General features: G+C 37.8%; 2 protein-coding genes across 8 annotated transcripts in view; one reads left to right on the top strand and one right to left on the bottom strand.

The window, feature by feature from the left end:
* The window catches only part of LOC113112092 (caskin-2-like), a 46,654-nt gene extending 29,682 nt beyond the window's left edge, over positions 1 to 16,972 (top strand). Inside the window, exons 8-22 of one of the 6 annotated variants that reach the window (XM_026277487.1) lie at positions 990 to 1,098; positions 1,350 to 1,458; positions 2,247 to 2,341; positions 3,710 to 3,827; positions 4,804 to 4,974; positions 6,122 to 6,211; positions 6,569 to 6,702; positions 7,498 to 7,555; positions 9,306 to 9,376; positions 9,561 to 9,671; positions 9,830 to 9,931; positions 10,100 to 10,238; positions 10,866 to 12,467; positions 13,487 to 13,727; positions 15,401 to 16,972. In XM_026277487.1, coding sequence (XP_026133272.1) covers positions 990 to 1,098; positions 1,350 to 1,458; positions 2,247 to 2,341; positions 3,710 to 3,827; positions 4,804 to 4,974; positions 6,122 to 6,211; positions 6,569 to 6,702; positions 7,498 to 7,555; positions 9,306 to 9,376; positions 9,561 to 9,671; positions 9,830 to 9,931; positions 10,100 to 10,238; positions 10,866 to 12,467; positions 13,487 to 13,727; positions 15,401 to 15,497 — 3,247 coding nt within the window. In that variant the 3' untranslated portion in view covers positions 15,498 to 16,972. Of the gene's footprint in view, positions 1 to 989; positions 1,099 to 1,349; positions 1,459 to 2,246; positions 2,342 to 3,709; positions 3,828 to 4,803; positions 4,975 to 6,121; positions 6,212 to 6,565; positions 6,703 to 7,497; positions 7,556 to 9,305; positions 9,377 to 9,560; positions 9,672 to 9,829; positions 9,932 to 10,099; positions 10,239 to 10,865; positions 12,468 to 13,486; positions 13,728 to 15,400 lie in introns of all 6 variants that reach the window. The other 5 variants (XM_026277486.1, XM_026277489.1, XM_026277488.1 and 2 more) reach the window with 5 other exon arrangements.
* A 149-nt stretch (positions 16,973 to 17,121) lies between these two features.
* LOC113112093 (nucleoside diphosphate kinase A-like) lies at positions 17,122 to 23,087 on the bottom strand. 2 transcript variants are annotated; one of them, XM_026277493.1, is made up of 5 exons: positions 22,994 to 23,087; positions 22,246 to 22,378; positions 18,294 to 18,395; positions 18,041 to 18,153; positions 17,122 to 17,325 (listed from the first exon to the last, which is right to left on the bottom strand). In XM_026277493.1, exons 2-5 carry the CDS (start codon positions 22,372 to 22,374, stop codon positions 17,208 to 17,210), a joined length of 462 nt encoding a protein of 153 aa, XP_026133278.1. In that variant the 5' UTR covers positions 22,375 to 22,378; positions 22,994 to 23,087; the 3' UTR covers positions 17,122 to 17,207. The 2 variants fall into 2 exon arrangements, with proteins under 2 accessions (XP_026133278.1, XP_026133277.1); XM_026277492.1 differs by lacking the exon at positions 22,994 to 23,087 and adding an exon at positions 22,460 to 22,866.
* Between the last annotated feature and the right edge of the window lie 335 nt (positions 23,088 to 23,422).

Below are 23,422 nucleotides of genomic sequence, written 5' to 3'. Positions count from 1 at the left end.
TCTTCAGTGGGACACTAAAGGAGAAGGTTTAAATAATATATTGGTCACTCGTATCCATTTAATAGAAGGTTTCTTACAGAAAAGTTCTGAAATGGACTACAGAAATGATCAATAGGGCTCTCACATCTCTCTCGTGGTGTCACTGATACCATATTTGAGAGTTGCAGCAGGACAGAGCTTCCCACAAACAAAATCCTTTCCTCATACAAAGCTTTCATATAACTATAGAAGAATTTGGAATGTAGTGTACAAGTTGTATGAACTGCTTTTTAATGTTGCTTATAATGGCGTTTCTGTTGTGCAACCTCAGTCCCTATTCACTTTAATGATATGGAAAAGAGCAGGCTAGACATTAATCAGAAATATTTGGAGCAGCACAGAAGGTCAGTAAATGATGACAGGAGCTTCATTTTTGGGTTAACACTTTGGATGACCTTATTTAAAGAGGGAAGGCCGTTCAGTTTGCTGAATTAATCAATTACAGCTAAATGGAAAATGGAGCCTGCACTGCAGCTGCTTTAGATTCTGAATCCTGAAGAGAGACACACAATGTAAAACTGATTGATGCAGAGGCTGTTTATGTTACTCAAAGGCTTTAAATTGCCATGACTTTTGACCCCTTGCTAGTGGTCTTGAACTCACTATCATGTGGTTTCAGTGCTGCCCACTCACTATGCAATTTCTCATGCTAAATGTTGGTTTTGTAGATGTATTGCTGGAGGGCGGGCATAGTTGTGCTAGTTTCATGTTTCTCATATTATATCTTTTTACAGCTTGTTTCTTCTCACATATAATTTCAACTGAAATCAGTATCTAAAAAAATCTAGCTATTTTGGCAAGTAGCCACTTAATAAGGGACAAAAGACCTGATCAGCGTGTTAGGTTGAATGTAGTGGTAATGAGCGGCTGACTGTACCATTGAGTGATTTCGTTGGTGTGTTGTGGACAGTATGGCTCATGTGTCACTGTGGTCTGTCACTCATTTTTAGACTGCTGCTAAAAGCTGGGATTGACATCAACAGAACCACTAAATCCGGAACGGCTCTACATGAGGCTGCCCTCTATGGGAAAACGGAAGTAGTACAATTATTGCTTGATGTAAGTAGATGCATACAAAACATTGGGAAGTGTTCTCATGTCAGATGTATCATCAAGGAAAAGGCTGTGAATCGTAGAACCAGTTTTGGGGGCTTTCCAACAGTGTACTGCTGTCAGATCAGAGTACAATGATATATCATTTTTTGTATTTCTGCCTGTATGCAGTGTTTATTTTTATTTTTTTTTCTCTCTCTCTCTCACCTGAACTAACCTCCACATATCAATCCAACCCTTCATCATCTGACACTTAGGCTGGGATTGATGTGAACATCCGCAACACCTACAATCAAACAGCACTGGACATTGTGAACCAGTTCACCACTTCACATGCCAGCAAAGAAATCAAACAACTCCTTCGAGGTGAGTCAGAAATCCCAAACTCCTGTGGTTTTCCCTTTACTCTTATTGTTCCTTTTCCTTTTTCTGTTTTGCATTCCTCCTTTTAATCCTCCTTTCCTTTCCTTAATATCAGGCCATGAGCCTTTGTTTGTTCAATGTTAGCTGAGACTGAAAATAGACAACAGTTGTCTAGAGTGTGTTTAGTGTTGCGTGTTTGTCTCTGGGAACCTGCTTTCATAGCTTTTGTTATAAAGCTATAGTGTTGCATAACATTACTATCCCGGGGCAACAGCAACGGCAGCCATGCCTGGAAATTTAGCTAAAAGTTTTGTTTACGTGTTTGCGTGTCTGGGTCTAGGCATACGTCTGAATGTGTTAAGTAGATGTGCCCTTCTACTATCCCTCCTGTAATCCAGCTGCTTGTTGTCTTTGAAGTGTGCGCTTTGATTCGAGCACTAAAACGACTGAAGGAGCTGTTGTTTGAAGATGAGAGGTGTTTAGCATCCCTGTTCTGAGCTCAGCTACTCATTAAATTTTCAGAAGATGTGCTAAGTGCTTCAGAGTATTTAAACAATCTATTACTTCTCTTTAAATTCTGCTTATTACACTTCTTTATTGCAACAAATCCCACCTGAGTATTGAATTCTTAGGTTTTCCGGTAGCAGTTTTGTGGACCTTAGTTATTATGAAGACCTCAGAGATTACTTAAACCCATAGTGCATGACTTGAGTATTTTCAAGGCAAACTGTTTTTATTTCTCTCTCATTCTTATTCTTTCATGCATTCGTTTCCCTTGGTTGTGACATCAGATGCTAGCGGAGCATTGCAGGTGAGAGCTTTGAAGGACTACTGGAATCTCCATGACCCAACTGCACTCAACATCCGGGCAGGAGATATAATCATGGTAGGCTTTACAAGCCTTATTTCTCACAGGAGGTGTCCTAATTTAATACTGTATAATTTGCATTATGTAATAGGCCTATATAATTGGCAATGTGCTTGAGCGTTGCCTTGATCTGCATTCTAACCAGATTACTAAACCGTATTCTAATGAATCACAAAAACATGAAAACCCAAAACAACAAATTGGTTTAGGCTTGTGGAAAAACAGTAGAGCTGAAAGCAGTGTTCAAAATGCTTTAAGTATGGAAGACAACACAACAGCATTGCATATGTTTCTAACTGATACATGTATGTCCTGCATATAAGACATAACAGTAACATGAACAAGTGAGGACCGTAATTTGGTGTTCCCTACAGAGAATACTTTAACATGCTACAACAAGTTCCCACCAATCAGCCTTTGATGTCTCAAATGAATCAACTGTAGCTTGTTGTTTGTGCTATAGTAGCGTGTGTTCAGCCTAGTTTGCCTTCATAACAACGTGCTTCACCCCCAATAAAAGACTTGGCTTCGGTGTGTGTACTCTAGAGTGCAGCCCGAGGCTCAGTGCCGCACATATGCTGTCATTGTTCACACCTTGTCTGTCTAGATAGCTTTAGGCTGCCATTTCTGCTAGCATAAAAGACTGCTGTTTTTGTGGCAGTGAGACATAAGAGACTTCAGGTTTTCAAAAGCTAGCAATGAAAGATACTTTCACTGAGACTCAACCCCACCTTTAAAATTCACAGTTCCTTTACAGCTTTATTAGGAAGTAGGGAGTTGAATTGGGGGTAAATTAACATCTCATTATCTTAATCACTAATACCGTGAGGAAAGGTGATGGACAACATCATATCTTTCTTTTCAAACTCCAATAACTTTTTTGTAATGCATTAGGGGCTGGGCAATATATCTAACGATATTATCATGCGAATCTAGTCAGTAAATCTGGTTCCTTGATTACCGCTAAATCGCCATCACCTGCTTTCAAATGGAGCGGCATTTAATAGACAGAGTCGTAGATCACTCACAAGCTATGCAATATCATGTTCATTATCGCCTTTGAATACGTGAGATGAACCCAATATTGAGTAGCAGTGATCTACACTCAAGTGTTATATAATGATACTAAATCAATATTTCATGTCTATTTATTTTTTCACACTGGCCATTAAATCATGTGAGGTGCGTATTTGCACCATTTTTTGACTTTAAATGGTGTAGGGTACACCGAGGGCTATAATTAAATCATAGATTGTTGAAATTATTTCACGCAATAATAAATGAAAAAGTCTGAATGGCTGTTGAAGAGAAGACCATTATGAATATTATAAAATGTGCAAGCATTCAAAGATCTTAATATCCTGTGATCTTATTGGTCTGTTCCAGGTCTTGGAGCAGCATATGGATGGACGTTGGAAAGGACACATCCATGACAGTCAGAGAGGCACTGACCGTGTGGGATTCTTCCCTCCCTCCATCGTGGAGGTCATTAGTCGCAGATCAGGTAAAATGTAATAATTTGGTGTTCTATTTTTCAACATGCACAAGCATGTACTACAGATATATGGCCCATTTTTATTCTTTTTATATGTATTTTTTATTCTAAGTTACATTATCAGCATAAAAATTTCAGCGCAGATTAAAATTGAAAATGTTTAATGTTTTGCCCTAGACACACATTTTTGACTTTTTAGTACTAGAACATTTTGTTCTTAATTTTTCAGAATACTAAAACTATATTTTAGGCTTAAAATAGAATTTGAATCCCAGATTTTAAATGCACTCTCTGACATTTGTATCCCACAGTATGCGTATCAAAATAATGCATACTAAAGTAGTGCAGTTCTCTTAAATTCTTGTAGACTTGTGGACATGTAGTCCATTGATAAAGGCACACACAGACACACACTAATGGGATTAACAGGAACATATTGGGGCCAGGCGGATCAGCTTTAGAGCCCTGAGCCTCCATGAAAAGTGGGAGTCGGCCTTAGATTGCTAGGTTTTGAGCAGAAAATCTTTCCCTGAAATGAGCTGGGTATTTTATTTTATTTTTCTGTGTGTGAGAGGAAGCGCAGCGGCAGACTCAGCACTCTGTCATGTCACCGCATCAACATCCTGCTGCTCACACAAAATTAGCCTCCGTTCTGAGCTTCTGCCTCGATACTGCTGAAGAGACATGATGGATGCAAAACAGCCAGATTAAGACCCAACCACTTACTCATTGTGCTGGGGTGTTTCTCCCACCTGCATTATCTTATCAGGATATTAAAGCCACCCCAGGTTCATCTTAGTTTTTAAAGTTCATTTATGGAAAGAAAAAAAGGGATTTGTCTTTCATGTTTCATGTCACAAACTTTCATAAACGCCCATTAGTTTATACCATTTAGAGCATGTCCCTAATGGAAACATCTTTCTCAGGGATGATGTTTCATTTATGTCCATGATGCCTCATTTGTGTTTCCATATTGTGTCTATAGGGGGCATTCTCTCCCGGCAGGCCTCACTACCCGTCAAGAGACATCACATTTTGTCCAGAGCCCTGTCCTCACACACTTCTCATCACACCTCTCACACTGACGACTCCTATACCTTATACTCATCCACCCGTCCTGTACTGACTCCCCACAATGGGCTGGATCAGCACCCAGGTAGTGTGAGAACTACACTCTTTGGGATGAATTCAAAGCACGTACACCTACAAACTTATTTCAAGAGCCCATCCAAGTATTTGTGGAAAAAAGGAGGAAAAACTCCTCTATCCCTCACCATGTGAGCAACATAAACTCTACTTTAATCCATCGTAGCTACATTTAGAGTTTTCCCAAGTCCAAGGTCGTGTAATTCTTGGTGAAAAGTTTTTGATATGCATTAGCCATAAAGGACATGATACACAAAGTACATTTCTGTTTTTTCTCTTTGGGAGAGAACGTTTGAAATGCCTTAACAGCAGTTTACTACAGTTTACCCAGGCTGCTGAGAGTGCAATATAAATGAATATGTAAAGTTTGCTTTCCTCTTTATAAGAAAACAAACACAGCAAAAATGAAAGGGGTGAGAAAACAAGTTCAGAAAGCACCTGGTTATAGAGACATAGATATTAATACACCAGCTCTGTAATTCCGCACTCCAGTCAAGTCCTGTTTATGGATCTAGCACTTTATACAATAAATTGGTTTAAAGTAAGCAGCTTTACAGTATTACAGGATTAGTTCACTTAAAGAATGAAAATTTCCTGACAATTTACTTACCCACATGTCATCCAAGATGGTAAAATGTCTTTCTTTAGTCGGAAATAAATATTTTGAGGTTTTTGAGAGAAACATTCTTTGGTTTTTCTCCATATAGTGGACTTCAGTAGCAGCGAGTTGAAGGTCCAAAGTGCAGTTTCAGTGCAGCTTCAAAAGGCTCTACACTATCCCAGCAGAGGAATAAGGGTCTTATCTACAGTAGTCATTTTCTAAAAAAAAAAAACCCACGTCTCGCACATTACATAGTCACGTTAGAAATGAGCATTTGAGGTTAAAATGTATAACTTTAAAAAAAAAAAAAAAACATTAGTAAATCACAGATTTTCACTAGGTAAGACTATATGAAAGGCTAAACCTAGGAAATAAACCTATTATAGTACGCAATTGCCACTGACCGTTGGTAGTTGGTGAAGGGGTTTACCAGCTGGAGCAAACACTATTTTGTAAGAAATGACACCTCACCAGTTCTTTCTTCGATTTCGCATTAAGTACATCTGGACTCCTAGAGTTTCCCCCCATGGCCCTTTAAAGTGTTTGTGTTTGCTAGGTGCGATTCCCGACAGTCCCAGTGCTCTGTGTAAGCCAGCTAGTCCCAAAGATCCAGACGATATTTGGGTCCTCAGGACCTCTCTTAATGGTAAGAGTTGTCCGTTTCCCCAGGCCCCTGTTTTCTCATCCCCACGGCTGTCCCAAAGCCTGCACACCAGTGACTTTTGTCTCAATTTGAGTTTTTTTTTCCAGCTGTTGCACAAGGGCTCCTGTTCACTTAGGCTATATTTGTTCTCAGTTTGTCAGCCTACCATCAGCTTGCCATTCACATTGTTTAATTCGCACTAGGCCTCCTCAATGTTCCCTCGTGCTCCTTCACATTCCCCTTGTCTAGTTCTTGTCTAGTTGTTGCCCAGTGTGTAGTAAAACAGTTTTTAACAGGCAGTGTTTCACCAACTGTTTTCATCTTTCTCCTGTCTTTGTTTATTCCTCTTTCTTTCAGCAGGTGACAGGAACAGTGTGGGCAGTGCAGGCAGCATGGGCAGCAGTCGCAGTGCTGGCAGTGGACAGAGCACCGAGGGAAACTTTCCACACAATGGACCCAGTCAGTCACCTTCTGCTGTTCAGGACACCACCAAGGTGGGCTTCAGTCTCACACATCCAATGTTAAGCTGAACCAGAAAAAGAACAAATAAACGAAAGATTTTATAATTCCATCTGCATGTCTATTGATTTTCATTAGGGACCTGAAGCTGAGAGAAAACTGTGCTGAGAAATATTCAGAACTGATTAATTTACAATATAGCGACCCCATCCTAGAACAGCAAAGAGATTTCATGGTTCACAGAGGCACCAAAGAGAAAGAATAATTACTGTTATATATAGACACTCACAGAAGCCACGCATCATTATTTTTGCCTTATTTTCTCCTAATCTTATTTTTCTGGTCATCTTGACAAAAGAAAAGGGGAAAAAAAGAAACTTTCTGACCCCCAAATGTGGCCAAAAGGTCCAGTGCATAGAAAATAATTTTGCTCAGCAGGAACAGTAATTAAAGCTCATATAGCCATCACATTGGTATTACCTAATTACATAACACAATAAACTCTGCTTTTTATATGCAGCTGAACTTTACGGTTACTCATACTGCAGCATTTATTTAAACTACCATAGAGAACCTAATGCTGATCTCATGCTGTGAGAGTTACTCCCAATATTCTCAATGATGGAGTCTGTAAACCTCTGTGACAGGGACTTTTACATGTGAAATTAAAGAGAGATTACGTTCTTGCTGATAATTATAATTAATATTCATATGTAGTAATTAGACTCTCTGTGTGAAGTCTTTAACATGCTGTAATCGTCTCTCTGAGCTATTTCTGCCAGACAGCTGTTGAGTTTAATGTGACAGTGCTGTGGTTTTCTCACATGCAGCTGCCTCCCTCTGCTGGAGAACTGGTGGAACAGACAAAGCAGACGGACCCTCATTCAGGTCAGAACCTCTGCTGTCATGTGTGAATTACATTTATTTTAATTTCTAAATATCTTAAAATGTATTATTATTTAATTTATTTCAACTTAAAATATTGAATAATATCCACCAATATACATCAGTAGATGGTACTTGGCTTAATAGCATATATTAAACATCTTAAAGCTGCAGTCTGTAACTTGTGACGCTCTAGCGGTTAATAAACAGAACTGCTTGCATCCTGCGGAAGAACATCGTAGTCGGAACTACTTCCCTCTGTTTATGTCTATGAAAGAATCACAAAGGTACTGGGTTACTCCGCCGCGGTACCCCCGAAGCAATCTAAAATAGTCCAAATATAAACACTTATTATAGGTGTACCCTAGTGATTCAGGACAGGCTACAAACAAGGTTTGGAAAATGGATTCATGGTGTACTCGCTTATTATATACATTTTGTACATTTTGAGCACAAAAAAAGTTACGGACCGCAGCTCTGATTGGTTGTTTCTTACCTGGAGCGGTGTATTTCTGCAAATGGCAATAAGACCACTGGGAGGAGCCAGAGGAGCTTGATTTTTTTCACAGATTATCTGTCTCATATTTTACTGTCAGGACATAATGACAGGTTTAACAAATATGTAAAAAATACATTTTTACAAAAGTTACCTTCTGCAGCTTTAAGTGTGCCCCAAGTACCCAAATACATTTACAAGCCTCTGTATATTAATGTGTAAAGCAGTCATTGAAAAGTTCAATACTCTCAAATTAAAAAGCCTCATGCGCTGTCCTTCAGATAACTCATATACATTTTTTTATATCCTTGAGCATGTCCACTTGTTGGGTCTTTTCCATGAATAGGACATTCAGAGAATCATTCAATACAAATATCACCTATAAAACTTATTAGTTTTATTCATCTTAAAAAGACAGCCATGTTTTTCATTAATCTACAATAGTTTAAAGTTGGAAAGAGGTTCCTTCCCAAGACCGCTTTAAAAAAAAAGAGAAAGACCGCTTAAAAAACCTGCTCATTTTTTACTTAAAGACAGATACTGTGCAGTGTCATATTTCACTAGAAGGGAAGGACGCAATGACGGAAGCTAAGTTGTATGTAAGTCAGAAATACCAAGGAAAAGAAGACAATTTGAGAAGGAGAGAAGATTATCAGTGAAACGGACACAAGCGAGTGTTTTTACAGTGTCTTTTGACTCGAAGAGGATCTAAAAAATAAGCATGAGATCAACAAACTCTTCTAAAATCAGCTTATTTTCTGGAGGTGAGTTAAATGGGGGTATATTTACGTGTGTGTTATTGCCACTGCAGACATTAAAAAATCTTAATGTCTGGTTAAGAGTTAATGGGTTATCATTATATAGATTTTTATTAGCTAATAACTGTAAATGTTTGTTTCTTGCCAAGCATGTCCTTGGAGTACTGTTTGTTATCAAGGAAGAAATGTATATGCATGTCTCTCAAATGAACACATACTTACAAAATCACTCATCAAAACAGCCTTGGGTCTTAAATCCTCTTTCCTTCGTGTCCGTGACTGTGCTTTTCTGGTATGATCTATTATTAATGAAGATGAAAAACAGTGCCTCAGGTAACAGGAGAACATTTTTTTCTTCTGAAACATTACTCCATCAGCACACTGAAGTATAAACATGCAGGTACACGAACATGCATGAAAGACTGCACTGATTCCATAGTCCACAGCCTAAGGCAATAGCAGAGTCCCTGACCGGCAGAAATGTGTGTGTGTGCTTTAGGTGCTCTTGGACGGAGGATTCCACCAGGAGAACATCATGTCATACACCCACAGCAACTTCTGGATGGCAAGGCAAGACCAAGACAGAACTGCATATTACAATATTACTCATGCTGTTGATGCAATATATATTATTTTTAACAATGTAGCATATACCATGTACATTGTCAGCCACATGCAAAATTGTTTATGCAGTGTGCCTTAACATGACAGACCCATTGGGCTTTTGTGTGTAATGCCTCTCTTTGTGTTGTAGGATGCTGAGGCCATTTACCAGTGGCTCTGTGAATATCAGCTTGAGCAGTACACATCTAATTTCCTCACAGCTGGCTATGATGTGCCCACAATCAGCAGAATGACCCCTGAGGTGAGCCCCCTTTTTGTGTATCGGCATTTAAGTACACGGGCTTATGTTTGCAATCCTGCACAACTCGTTGGTATTCATTACGGCACTCCATAGAAATTCAAAGCTGAACATACGGTCTATTAATATTTTAAGTGTATCAATCTGTTTTTATGTTTTAGGATCTCACCGCTATTGGCGTCACAAAGCCTGGCCACCGCAAGAAGATCTCCATGGAGATCGGCAACATGAATATCTCAGAGTGGTTGCCAGATTACATTCCAGTAATTCAGTGCAATATATGAACGGTTTTCAACATTTACACAAACGTACAGCGCTGTGCAGCTTCGGGAGTGAATGAACAGATGATTGCTAGATTCATATCACAGACATTGAGTTTTTATTCTTAACTAAGAGAGGCACTGAAGATGAAATTTGTCTGCTTGTTTCAGTCTGATATTGGGAAATGGCTCAGTGCGATTGGGCTGCCACAATACCAGAAGAAGCTAGCAGAGAATGGATATGACTCCATCAGCATAGTGCAGGATATCACTTGGGAGGATCTACAGGAAATTGGCATCACTAAGCTGGGTAAGGGAATGGATAGATACACTAATGTTGTTTTTTTATTTTTTATTATTATATATGTATTTTTTTTATGGTTTTGAAAGTCTCTTGTGTACCAAGTCTGCATTTATTTGATCAAAAATACTGTAAAACAGAAATATTGTGAAATGTTATTATAGTTTAAAACAACTCCTTTTCTATTTTAAATGTGATTTATTTCTGTAATGGCAAAGCTGAATTTTCAGCAGCAGTTACTCCAGTCTTTTGTCTGTCTGTCGTGTGGATTTGTCGTTGAAGAATTTATTTAGAACTTTTCTTAAGAAATATCTTATTATTGTCAATGTTCAAAAGAACTGTGCTGCTTAATATTTTTGTGGAAACTGTAATACATTTTGAATAAAAAATATAATTTATTTGACATAAAAATCTTTTGTGACATAATAAATGTCTTGACTCTTACTTTTAAGCAAATTAATGTAAGCTTGCTGCATTTAAGGCATTGATTTCTTAAAAACAAAACACTACTGACCGATTCAAGATTCAAGTCTAGGTCCTACATTTTCATTAACGCCCATGTACACGAGATTCCAAAACCACATTTCTGTTTCCAAAGTATTTGAATTTTCTAAATAACATATTTTCAATCTACAGGCCATCAGAAGAAGCTAATGCTTGCTGTTAAGAAGCTCAGTGACCTCCAAAAGGCTCGTAAGAACCAGGCCGAGGGGCAGGCATTGTTACAGCGCAGGGGAGCTCCTCCCGCCCTCGAGCTGGTGGCCATCGAGCATCACAACAGCTCTGAATGCCCCTCGTCACCTCAATCACCAAAGATGCTCACCTTCCAGGACAGCGAGCTGAGCGTTGAGCTACAGAACGCCATGGCTCGCAGCGGACACGGTGGAGGCCAAGATGCTTTCGGAAACATGGGTGGAACATCCATGCGTCTTAGTCAAGAAAGCATCGGTACACGGTCAGGAGGGTCAGGACGGTCGCAAGAACGTCCAATGGCATCGGTAACTCCTAACAGCCGCACACAAGAGAGCCTAGGCAGCATGGACAACAGTCCCAGCAAGGAATCTCAGGATAGAAGTCAAATATCACCTGTAAAAATGGCGCTACAGCATCATCTCCCCTCATCTGGCAGTCCAGTAAGGACACCACCCATAGCTACTAGTAAAATTGCACGTTTCGTATATCCACCCATCCACACCAAACCTAGACCGGTGGTTTCTCCCTCTCAGCCCCATCATGGATCACCACATCAGAGAGGCTTCAATTACCTGCAACATCTAAACTGCAATGCCAACATGGGAAGCCCAAGCCCAATCAGAGCCCCACAGCCAAACGGGGACCCATCTCGGTCCAAAAAGCGCACTCAGAGTCTTTCACGCTATGCCATGTCGGATGGAGAGAATGAAGATGATGACATCTCGGCCCCTGCGACAACAACCGCTAATGTGGCGTCTTATGTCACACTCACTCGCAAGCCTGGCCGCAGCCAACCATCTTACAGTTCCAGTGAGCGCCAAGTGGGCCGCAGTCATTCCTTCGCCATACGTGCCAAGAGGAAAGGTCCTCCTCCTCCCCCTCCAAAACGACTTAGCTCTGCCCCAAGTGGGGTTGAAATGGAGAGTGCAGGAAGTGTCCGAAGCATTGCAGCCAGGCTGGAGAACAATACAGGAAGCCCCAACAAGACATGTAACAGCCCTGTTTTTAAAGCCATGTCCCCAGCCATCTCGCCAAAAAATATGGAAAACCGTCGGAGGACCGCTAGTGAATCTTCAACGTATGAAACAAAGCATGATGGAGAAGATCCTGCTGGTGTAGACATCAGCCCTCTGAGGAGCAAACAAAGTTCAACATCCTCACAGGAGAGCATACCTTTCGCAGAAGAGGGCAAAGTTACTATCAAACAGAGGAGCAAAATAGCATCTGCTAAGATCGAGTCTGTTGAAATTCTGAAGCCGGTGCAATCTATCAATTCATCCCTAGAGGTGCCGGAGATTAACTTGAAGGAATCAGACACAGTCAAAAGGAGACCCAAGCCAAAAGAACTGCAGATGAAAGGTCAGGACACCAGCACACAAATAGGAAATGAGAGGGCCGCTGAGACCGAGATGGTCTCGCAATGCATGCAGAATGGTGGCCTGACAAAAAATCCTTATAAATCTGGCATTCCTCCGAAACCAGGATCTCCACATAAACCTCCCACCCCTTCTAAACCCACACGCCATTCTTCTGCAGCAAACTCAGGTACTGCAGTTTGTTAAGGCTATTATTTAAAATAGGAAAAAGCTCTATGTTTATATATTTTTTAATAAGACTGAAGTAATGATGCTGAAAATTCAGCGTTTATTTTGATCAATAAATGCAGCCTTGGTGAGCATAAGAGACCCCACACTTTTGAACAGTATGTATTGGTCTTATAGGCTTATTTACAGCATAATTGTGTTAATGTCTGAAAACAAGATGATTTAAATATTATTTCCTCCAATTACCAACAAATCACATCAGCACCCATGGATCTGAAAATTGGTATTTATACACATGATATAATTTGAATAATGTAGAGGAGGTGTGATCACACATTAGAAGCCTTTAAAGATGCTCCACTTAATCGGTCTTTATTTACACCTGTAAATGTCAAATATGAAAAGTATACATTTTAAATTAATAATTTATATAAAGATAATTTTACGTTCTAATTATATAAAACACATTTATACACACAGATTGAAAAGTCTTATAGGGTTAATCTACTTGATGCTTTATTTGGAATTGTTCCATTTATGTTCAAATCAGTGTGTGAGCCCAATTTACCTTTGCAATGTTATGTATTCCTGATTCAAAAAGATATAGGGCAGAACTTCATTGGATCCGGTGTTATTTTAGTGTTTTTATGTTCATTGTAGTATTTATTCATATTTAGTGTGTTTTAATTTTTGGTTTACATTTGATTAATTCGGTTATGTTCTTTTGTTTTTATGTATTTCTATTAAGCTTCATTGTAAGTTCACTTTCAATTTGAGTCATATTAGTACTTTAGCTTAAACATATTGCAGTTGTTTGCAAGGCAACTTTTTTCAAGCAAAAAACAAAAATAAATAATAGTTTTAGTTTATTAATGATAAATGCACTAATTGATGCTCTTAAATTATAAAACTAGCCCTGGGGTCCTCACACACAATTGCCCATGGTTCTATTTAATAACTTATGCTCTTACTAAACTCCTGTTCTTCCTCCGCCTTTTGGCTGTGGTCAATTTTCTTCAGGAGTGACGGTCAGTGTCGTACAGAGCGTGGCCTTTGCCGACTCGCCTCCTTGTAGTCCTCTGGCTCGCTGTTCACCAAACAAAGCAGCTCAAGGTCAGTCTGTACTGGCAGGAAAGCCACAGGCTGTGACGGAAGGCCAGAACGTGCTGGTCCACAAACGACTTGAGCAAACCAGCACATCTCTCGAGGCAGCACTTAAAGTTGTGGAGAAGAAGTTGGCTCAGGAAGATCCAGCAGACAGGTAACACCAACCACTTATGTTTGCATGTTTGTAACGTTCCTTTTTTTTCATATAATAGGTCGGCAAATGTATTAAACAGCTTGAATCCACTTTTTCCATGCGGCCGAGGAAATTCTGTCTGCTGTATTTCGATGAGACCGGTTTGCAGATGGTCCTATAATGACTGAATGGCCGCTTGTCACAACAAGCCCGCTGGGAAATCTAGCAATAAGTGATCTCCCTAAAACTAGTTTGTGTTTTTCCTTTGACTCTTTGATCGTTTTGGCTGCGATGAAGACAGATTGTTGATGTCCTTATCTCACGGATGAAGACAGATGGTGTCTACAATTTGGACTTTCATTTGACTTCCCTCCTATTTTGTCACAACAAATCCACTCTCAGCAGTGAAGCTGGTCAATCTGTCTGTGCTAAACCACATTTTGCATTTTGAACAGATTTAGCTCATAGCGGAGCATATGCTAATCCAAGATAAACCCCCTGTCATAGTGTTTTAAATATATAGATGTTGTGAATCTAATCCTGACGGTCCTGACTGGTACTGATGCTGCATGTAATGTGTTGAACACTATATACTGGGTTCCTTTTTTAAGAAAAGAAGTAAGTGAAACACTTTAAATAGTAGTATGCTACTGGACCATTATAATATGACCTCAGCATTTAATTATACAATAATTTAATAGCATGATATATGAATTTAGTAATTTACCTGCTCCCTTCAGCAAGTAGAAAGTACTGTATACAGAAATTGAGTTTATCAACACTAAATTCTAAATTAAATATTGATTTTTATTTTCACCGTTATACTGGAAAAATGAATCGCCTGCATTAATGTGCAATTTTTTGACCGCTCTAATTAATATATACAATAAACAGTATTATTGTCAAATATTACTACAATTCAAAATAAAAAAAATATTCCCATAATGGCAAAGGTGAATTTTCCGCAGCCATTACTCCATTTTTCAGTGTCACACACAAAAAAATAAATGAAACAAAGATTATTGGAGTACATTTTACAATAAAACTTTTCAGTTTTTCTACTTACAAAAAATTAATAAAAATAATAATATTTAATTCAATGTGTTTCTTGCCATTTTTTGTACTAGCAACTTAAAAAAAAAAAAAAAAAAAAAAAAAAAAACTAAACCAGATTTATTTTCAGCACACAGTACCTCAGAAACCATTCGTATATGCTGATTTGGTGCTTAAGATGTTTATTTTTTTATTTTATTTTTTCAAACCTGTTGTGCCACTTAATATTTTTGTGGGAATGGTTTCTTTGAAATGGATGTCTTTTGTAGCATTATAAATAAATATCTTTAAAAAAAATCTTGTTAAATAAAATAATACATTTTTTTTAATTTGCAGAATCCAAACTATTAAATGTGCACAGTAATTAAATATGCATATTAATATATTATTATTATTATTATTATTATTATTGCTATATAAAAGTCCAATGTTATCTCCAGTTCATCAATCACACTGAAAGTTGAGATAAAGTGCTTAACATTGAAGGAAACAATGCATCTCCATCAGTTGCTCATGGTCCTGAAAATCGTAAACTCATTGAAATTGAAAATGACTGCAGGTTGCTGTCAGTATAAACACTCATTAAGTTAAAACTCACAATACTCCCATATTAACCTCATTCTTTCTCGTCTTTCCCTCAGGGGCATTAACACAGTGAAGTCAGCTGGGAACATTCTTGATGATATAGGGAACATGTTCGATGATCTTGCTGACCAGCTGGAAGCCATGCTGGACTGACCTTCTGTAATTCCTACAGGTAGAACAAGCGAACCTCTGGATATTTGAGACCAGCAATATCTAACTTCTCACACTTTAATCACTTCAGTGATCCTGCTGACAAGCATTGGTTTTACAGTTGAATTAAATGAGCTAAGCGTCTGTTGGCTGGATCGTGCCTCAAATTTCCAAAATATCCACTTGAGAACTTCAACATATCTTTTACCAAACTATTGCTTTCTGCATCTTCGTCGTCGTATCTGCAGTGAAGATTGCTGAATGTAAGCACTTCTGTTCTACAGATCTACTGTACTAAAGCTCTTTCAACAGAGACACTTTAATTTCCTGTTGTGCTCACAGTTGGCCTCTAGCGCATGGATATACGGTGTAAAATCAAAGTGAGATACAACCTGAACTCGGTTACAAGTGCAAAAGATTCACTCTCCAGTTTTGTTTTCTGTAGACTTGAAAATCCTGTTCAAAAGCAATAATACAGCTGATCAAAAACATAACCAAGAAAACGCTTGATTTATTAATAACCCAAACCTCATGGACCATGTTTAACTGTACTGTAACTATATATATATATATATATAGGTCCATGCCAACAGATTCGGTGTTGTACAGTAGATTTTTAGTTTCACTGTACATTGTATGTTTCAATCTTTGTATAGAATTCAACTAGAGCTCAGCATATTAAAAGTGTATTTTGACAACCGTTGAGTTTGGGGAAAGAGAAACTGTATATGGATTACATCTATTATATATTTTTGTACCAGAATAATAATTTATTGGGTTTGTCAGGTTAAAAGGGAAAGTCCCTCTTGGTGAATTCTGAAATTGAGAAGCAAAAATAGAAGCACTACATCTTTAGACTCGGCTGACCAAAAGGGAACTTTTATTTGAATAAAATAGGGCCCATGTGGTTAATAAAAACACACAAAAACATCACCAGAATATACAGGATAAGAAGTGTTCTAATGGAGCATTCATTTCTGTGACTCTTGTGCACTTTCACCATCTTTATGTAGAGTATGCATTATGTATCTTTTATTGTACAGATTTATTTTTGCATGTACTGTACACTGGCAGGACAGCCAGTACTTGACTGAAAGAGACCTTTCTCTAACTGTTTGACGTGAACTACATTGTTAAAAAGAATTGTATATGTAAAAAACTGTGAGAAGACCATCCTGTTCTTGCATGCTTTCTTTTTGTAAGCAACAATCTGGAATTACAAGATTGTGATTTTTGTGTTATGTGGCATAATGATATTTTAATGGACAACAGCACTGTTGGTGCTACAGTATCATTTAAATGAGCACTGTGTACTTTATTTCCCCAAGTTCATTCCTTACTGCAGTGCTTTGTGTGGCATTGCGCTGAGTTGCTTTGCCTGAGTGGGGCCACCAGTACCATAAAATAATTAAAATAGGCCTCTTAATTCAATTATTTTAACTACTTGAAGTATTGTTTAATAAAAACGTCACAAGATCAATTCTCAGACTACTCATGTCAAAGTGGCTTTAACATTTGTTTTATATAGTATCAGAACACTGAAGCTTTCGTTTGAACTCATGGGATAGAAATGATTTTTCTAATTGTAAAGACAAACAGCAGAAACAGTGGGAATAAGCAAACAGCAGAAACAGAGGGAATAAAAATGAAAATGAGCTGATTTAAATCAGAAGCACCCGGGAGGGAGAGAAGTGCAGAAAAAGAAGAAAGCGTTCAGCCATTGAGCCAGCTGTCCTGACATTTGGTGTAGTCACAGATCTCCTCTGGCTTGAACCACAGGTTGATCTCGGCGTTGGCACTTTCGACAGAATCACTGCCGTGAATGATGTTCCTGAAGTGAAAGCAATTTAATATTAGCAAAAAAAAAAAAACTATTGCAAATAAATATGTACCAGACAAAGATAGTTTGGGGTTGGTAATGATTTTTTATGTTTTTGAAAGTATTTTAATGCTCACCAAGGCTTGCATGCTTTATTTATTATATAAAAAAATAAACGGTACCGTATATTTCGGACTATAAGTCGCACCGGAGTATAAGTCGCATCAGTCCAAAAATACGTCATGATGAGGATAAAAACATATATAAGTCGCACTGGACTAGAAGTCGCATTTATTTAGAACAAAGAGAAAACATTACCGTCTACAGCCGCGAGAGGGCGCTCTATATCTTCAGTGTAGCCTACAGGAGAACTGAGCAGCATAGAGCGCCCTCTGGCGGCTGGAGACGGTAATGTTTTCTATTGATTATTTTCTCTTGGTTAATTTCTCTTGGTTCATGTCAAATTAATTTTGATAAATAAGTCGCACCTGACTATAAGTCGCAGGACCAGCCAAACTATGAAAAAAAAGTGCGACTTATAGTCCGGAAAATATGGTAAATATGTAAAATTGTGTTTAATATATCAAATGTAACATCCAGACAATTATTTTGCATTCTTTACACAAGAAAGAAATTTATTAATTTTTCAGGCTCTTCTTTATAAAGCATATGCTGTTTAAAACGCAGTCATCAAAATGTTATTTTAGAATACAATGCAAGATCTTACCGGACAACCTGAACACAAAAGTCACCTCGGATAGTCCCAGGCTTGGAGTCAACGGGATTAGTCTCACCGAGCATTACTCTGCCGGTTTTTATAACGTTAAAACCCTCCCACACCTAAAAATACATCACAGAAATAACATTAGGGACCTTCATAAAATGAATGAAGTATATTTATTAGCGATAAGCCGGAAATTGTATTCAATTCAAAGTGCCCTAGAGTCGCACTCTGGGGAAAATAATATAAATGGGTTTACCATGGCAACCAAAGGGCCAGAGGACATGAAACTGACAAGCCCTGGGAAGAAAGGACGATCCTTCAGGTCACAGTAGTGCTGTCTCAGAAGATCCTCATCGGCCTGCATTGAAGACAAGCGTACAAAACATTAATAAAAAAGCCTACAATGTTTTGAGAATTAAAGGTAATCTCTAATCCCAATAAAATCCTTTGACCACTTTTTTTGTGACAGAGTTTAAGGCAATATTTACTGTAATGTGATGGTAACAAGTGGATATATATAGCACGTGCAACTTTGTAGACCAAAAGAGCCTATAATTGGTTTAACCCTTAGAAGTCAAGCTCTAAATAGAGCTTTCCACATTTAGAAACTAAAATATAGTAGGTTTTTAATAAGTTAAGTAATTTAAATTAAGAAAATAAATGTAAAAGGCAGTTATAAATACGGTTATCTTTTTTTAAACATTCATTAAAATTATTTTGAATATATAAATATTTGGTAACACTTTAGAATAGGTAACACTTGTTAACTATTAACTACAATATTTTTCTCAAATTTTTAATTTGCTGCTTATTAATAGTTAGTAAGGTAGTTTTTAAATGTGTGTATTGGGTAAGATTAGGGATGTAGAATAAGGTAAAGTAGAATAAGGCTTATGTTCTTAACTACCACTAATACATGGCTAATATTCTAGTAATATGCATGCTAATAAGCAACTAATAGGTGTTACCTATTATAAAATGTTACCAAATATTTATATACATAAATGGCCTCTATCTCTACCATCTAACATTTCATTAAACTGAAACAATTTAAAATGGGGGGAAAAACTCATTATGAAATAAATGTTTTCTCAAATACATGTTGGACACAATTATTGGCACCCCTAGAAGTTCTTTGAGTAAAATATCAGTGTAGTATATTCCCATTCATTTGTACAATTTTGAGCATACCAGGGTGCTTATGAACATTAAATTATCCAGTTTCATCTGTTTCACAGGAATATAAATAGGAGAGGGAAAAAAGGCTGAATTCCCTTAATCATCCATCACAATGAGAAAAACCAAAGTATGTAACACTGGACCACAAAACCAATCTTAAGTCGTTGGGGTATATTTTTACCAATAACCAAGAAAACATTGTATGGGTCAAAATTATTGAATTCCCAATAAACAAAAAATGTTACAAGACTGCCTGGAAGATGATGTGTCTATATTGTCAAGATGGGTTTGGTGCAGACAGGGATAAAAAGTACCCCATGTGTAATGAAATATGAACTGCTGTATTTTTAATGTTGTGGACCTATGTTTCTGCTGGTCCTGGACATCTTGTTTACATACTTGGCATCTTTAATTTTATCAAATACCAACAGACAAAAAAATCAAAAAGTGACTGACTATAAATCTTATAATGGGCCATGTTTGTATCTTCTAAGTGGACAATAATACAAAAACTTGTCACTCATGGTCACTGTGATTTTGCCAAGTAAGACATGTTCCTGGATCAAACCTAACCCTACCCATGATTTATTCCTAAAATCTGAAGGAAGTGATATGAATATGAATAGCAAGGGTGAAGAAGCATCTAACCCTGATTGTAAGCCTAAAACTGACATTTCTCGAAAACCGATCCCTCAGTTCTGATTGGTTGACTTGAATGTTGTTTCTGGATTAACAAGGATGTTGGATCCAGGAACATGTTGTACTTGGTGAATTCTAGTTCACCATCACTCTAATAGTTTTGAATGGGGAAAAAAGCAACACTCAATATGGCCGCTCGCAGGAAACCCCGCCTTCTGAATGAAAGAGCAAATCGCTAATTGGTAAAGTCAGTGTGTCACTGCAGCTGCTGTTAGAAGTTCCAGTTGCTATAAAGAGTTACAGTTGCATGCCCGAGCGGCGTTTCAAAGATGGTCGCTGAATGACATGACTTGAGACATGAGATGGGTTTTTTTCACCCGGCCCCTCCTCCTCATGCTGCGTTCCAGGCAGATTTTTGAGCCTGTAAGTCACGACTTCAAACCACAGCTCACGACTTTGTAGAATTCCAGGCAAGTCATGCCAAACTTCCTGAGCACAAGGAATTGTAGCTAGATTATACATTTTATTGTAATGTTATATTGTCCTAAAATCGTTTTTTTCAATGTGTACCACTTGCATAAACAATGCATCTGTAGGCAGTATTATCCGTAGGGGCTGCCATTGTTGTTTTCGCGGGGTTATATGACGTCAGAGCTCAGAACTGGGAGTACATCCTTCTAGTACGAGTTCACGGGTGGGAAGTCACAGGTTTGACTGCTGTTCCAGTGCACTTTCACGTGTAAGGTTAGAAAAACATGGGTTAAAGGTTGCCTGGAATGTGACATCAGACTGCAGGTTGCCAGATTGACGAAACCAACAGGAATGAGCTAACTTGATGATGAATGAAATGAAATATGCGGTTTTCCTTCAATTGGCAACCCAGGGTGCCGAAATACAATTGGGTAAACTGGCAGTGAGATGGTTCCACAAACCAAAACGGAGACTGACATTCCGGCCGGGAGCGCACATTTTCAAAGGAGAATAACTGACTTGCATTGTTTTTCAGATAAACAAATATGTTAACTTAAATATATGCAAACATATTATGGTATCTGTATACTTCTAGAGTCCAAAATTTACATACAGCACCTTTAAAACGACTCTGGTATTAGCAAGGCTGTCCTTAGGGTGCACCCGTTTTGGGTGTTTAATTTTTTATTTACTGAAAGCTTCAATTACAGTTAATTATTTTTCATGCTATACATGCAAACTGATGACTATATTGTTAAAGCCATACCTTGCGTCTTAATGTGCCTACTTACTGTATACACCCTTAAAGTATGTACTCTTTTGGTGAAGAAATAGTACACACTTTTGAGTGTGTAATAGAAGAGTAGGCAAGCTTTGGGGCATACTATCACGTCACACAACTGTGTCTTTAACAGACCGCTCGGTCGCATAATTACACGCATCCTGTCACTGTCAGAGGCCCGTCAATCATCTCGTTACAGTTAGCATCTACATTTCATTTGACTTCCTACTGTACTGGGGAGAAAATAAGTAGCTCGTTGATCTGCCAGTCACGGGTCTTTCATGCGGAGAACTCTTCTCATATTTTCTGCATAATGATGCATTTAAAAGTTAACGACCAAATGGATGTTTATAAAAGTTCACATTGCTGTTGCAGATGAAATATAACACGGATAAAAAATAAATAAATAAATATATATATATATATAATTTTTTTTTTTTACCAGATTAAAAGTTGATTAGTAACCACTTTTTGTAAACCTCTCTATAGTTACCTAACCGTCATTCGTTTGTAGTTCTGGACCAAATCCTTCGCCAAAGCGCAATGGATTGTGGGCAATTTTAGCCATTAGAGTGTGCATTGATCCACACTTCCAAAAATCGACCTGAAACAGTGGACCATCTGGGAACTTCGGCATACTCTTTTCAACATACTATGCTTTGGGACACAGTTATTCTAATCTTAAATACTATTTAGGATGGAGAGTATGAACATTGAGACGCAGGCATGCTCTTTTGTTTGCTGTCAAATGGTTGACCACTGTTTGTGATGCAGTGATGTAAGTTTAATTGTGAAAAATATTCTACCATTACGAAATTTTTCTATCTTTTATTTTTTTTATAGTTAAATTATAGTAGCCATGTACAAGTACCAACTAATATTTGTATAACCACAGTTTTACAAGCCTAAAAATACCATGGATAAACTTTAGTCATTTATTTATTTATTTATTTTTTGTAGAAAAACCATGGTCAATATTCGTTAGGTATACATGTTAAACAAATCTGTCACTTTCACCAGACACATGTAACTGTCAACAATAAATGGCAAATGAAACACTCTCAGCAAGCTGTTTTACTATTAAAAGGAAATGGAGGTTCTATCTAAACGATTGAGAGTAAAACTTAATTCAATTTACCTGGATTAACTTCATAGCAACTAACTTGAAGCCCTTCTGTTCGAAACGCTTGATGATCTCTCCGATAAGTCCCCTCTGCACTCCATCAGGCTTGATGGCAATGAACGTGCGCTCTTCATTTCCAGACATTGGGCTGAAAATCAAAACAACTAAGTTACCCGTAAAACACACAAGAAGAAAAACAGTTGCAACACAGAAGTGCATTCAAACTTACGCCGTCGCACATTTGGCACACTGGGCTGCAGGTGTGGAGGGGGGTTTGGCAGATGAAACCCCTGACCCCATCACTAATTACATGTCAAGTGACAGTAAGATCCTTCCTTCCCTGTCTTAACCTGTATTGACGGCTTTCTGTAGCCTGACAGCTTAACCCGTGAATAGTGATCTGATCTGCTCTCCTCACGCATCCGGTCCCAGCACATTATCTAATCACGTTTTCATTTGAACAAACTTTATTTAGCCATATATATTTAATTTCCATTTGAATGCGACTTTCACATTCAAGCTTATTTTATCTCCACTTCTAGAAAACGATTATTATTTTTTTAGCTATAGTCTCCCTATATTTGGTAAACTGTTGCGCTCACGTTTGTTTATCAAATCAGAGGACGCGCTTATATGAAGTAGCTGCGCGTGTGCAACATTGGCTGCCAACAGTTTCAAATTTACCAGGCCATTGAAATACAGCATTGACATGTCACATCTAACAATAATAAAATATTTGATTGATTGAAAATAATTTTCTTACAATTTCTGAATGCAGTCGACGAGTCTGAAGTTGATTCCTCACGCGTGTGCTTTCACTAATCCATGAGCATCCGCAGTAAGTGTTTTAATGGAGGTGGGCGGAGACTGAGTCCAGTGCTGTGGCACTCGGTGATTTTTAATCTGTTGCGATGGAATGAGATATTATTAACATGCATTATTTTTTTTAATAACAAATTTATAATAATAATAATAAAACACAATAATACTTTTAAATCAAGATTTTATTATAAAATTATAAACTGTTTTTATTTCCGTTTTTTATTTCTATTCTGTTTTATTTTGTATGCATCTCTATTTATAAATGCATTAATACTTGAAAAGATTCTTTGATGTTTTCTACTTTGTCTAAAGTGTAACTTTAATATCTTGTCAACATTATTTTTAACTGAGCTCTAATGAGTTACAGTGC

The sequence above is a fragment of the Carassius auratus genome, chromosome 12, assembly GCF_003368295.1.
Source record: "Carassius auratus strain Wakin chromosome 12, ASM336829v1, whole genome shotgun sequence".
In the NCBI taxonomy this organism is placed as follows: Eukaryota; Metazoa; Chordata; class Actinopteri; order Cypriniformes; family Cyprinidae; genus Carassius; species Carassius auratus.
Note: the sequence above shows the minus strand (reverse complement) of the source record. Positions and strands in the feature narration are given on the sequence as shown.

Excerpts from the sequence above, each read along its gene's own strand:
- LOC113112093 (XM_026277492.1), bottom strand. The coding sequence starts at position 22,530 with ATGGGGTCAGGGGTTTCATCTGCCAAACCCCCCTCCACACCTGCAGCC. Across the intron at positions 22,379-22,459 it reads TGTGCCAAATGTGCGACGGC|CCCAATGTCTGGAAATGAAG; the intron begins GTAAGTTTGAAT and ends TTTGATTTTCAG. Across the intron at positions 17,326-18,040 it reads TTTTGTGTTCAGGTTGTCCG|GAACATCATTCACGGCAGTG; the intron begins GTAAGATCTTGC and ends CTTTCACTTCAG.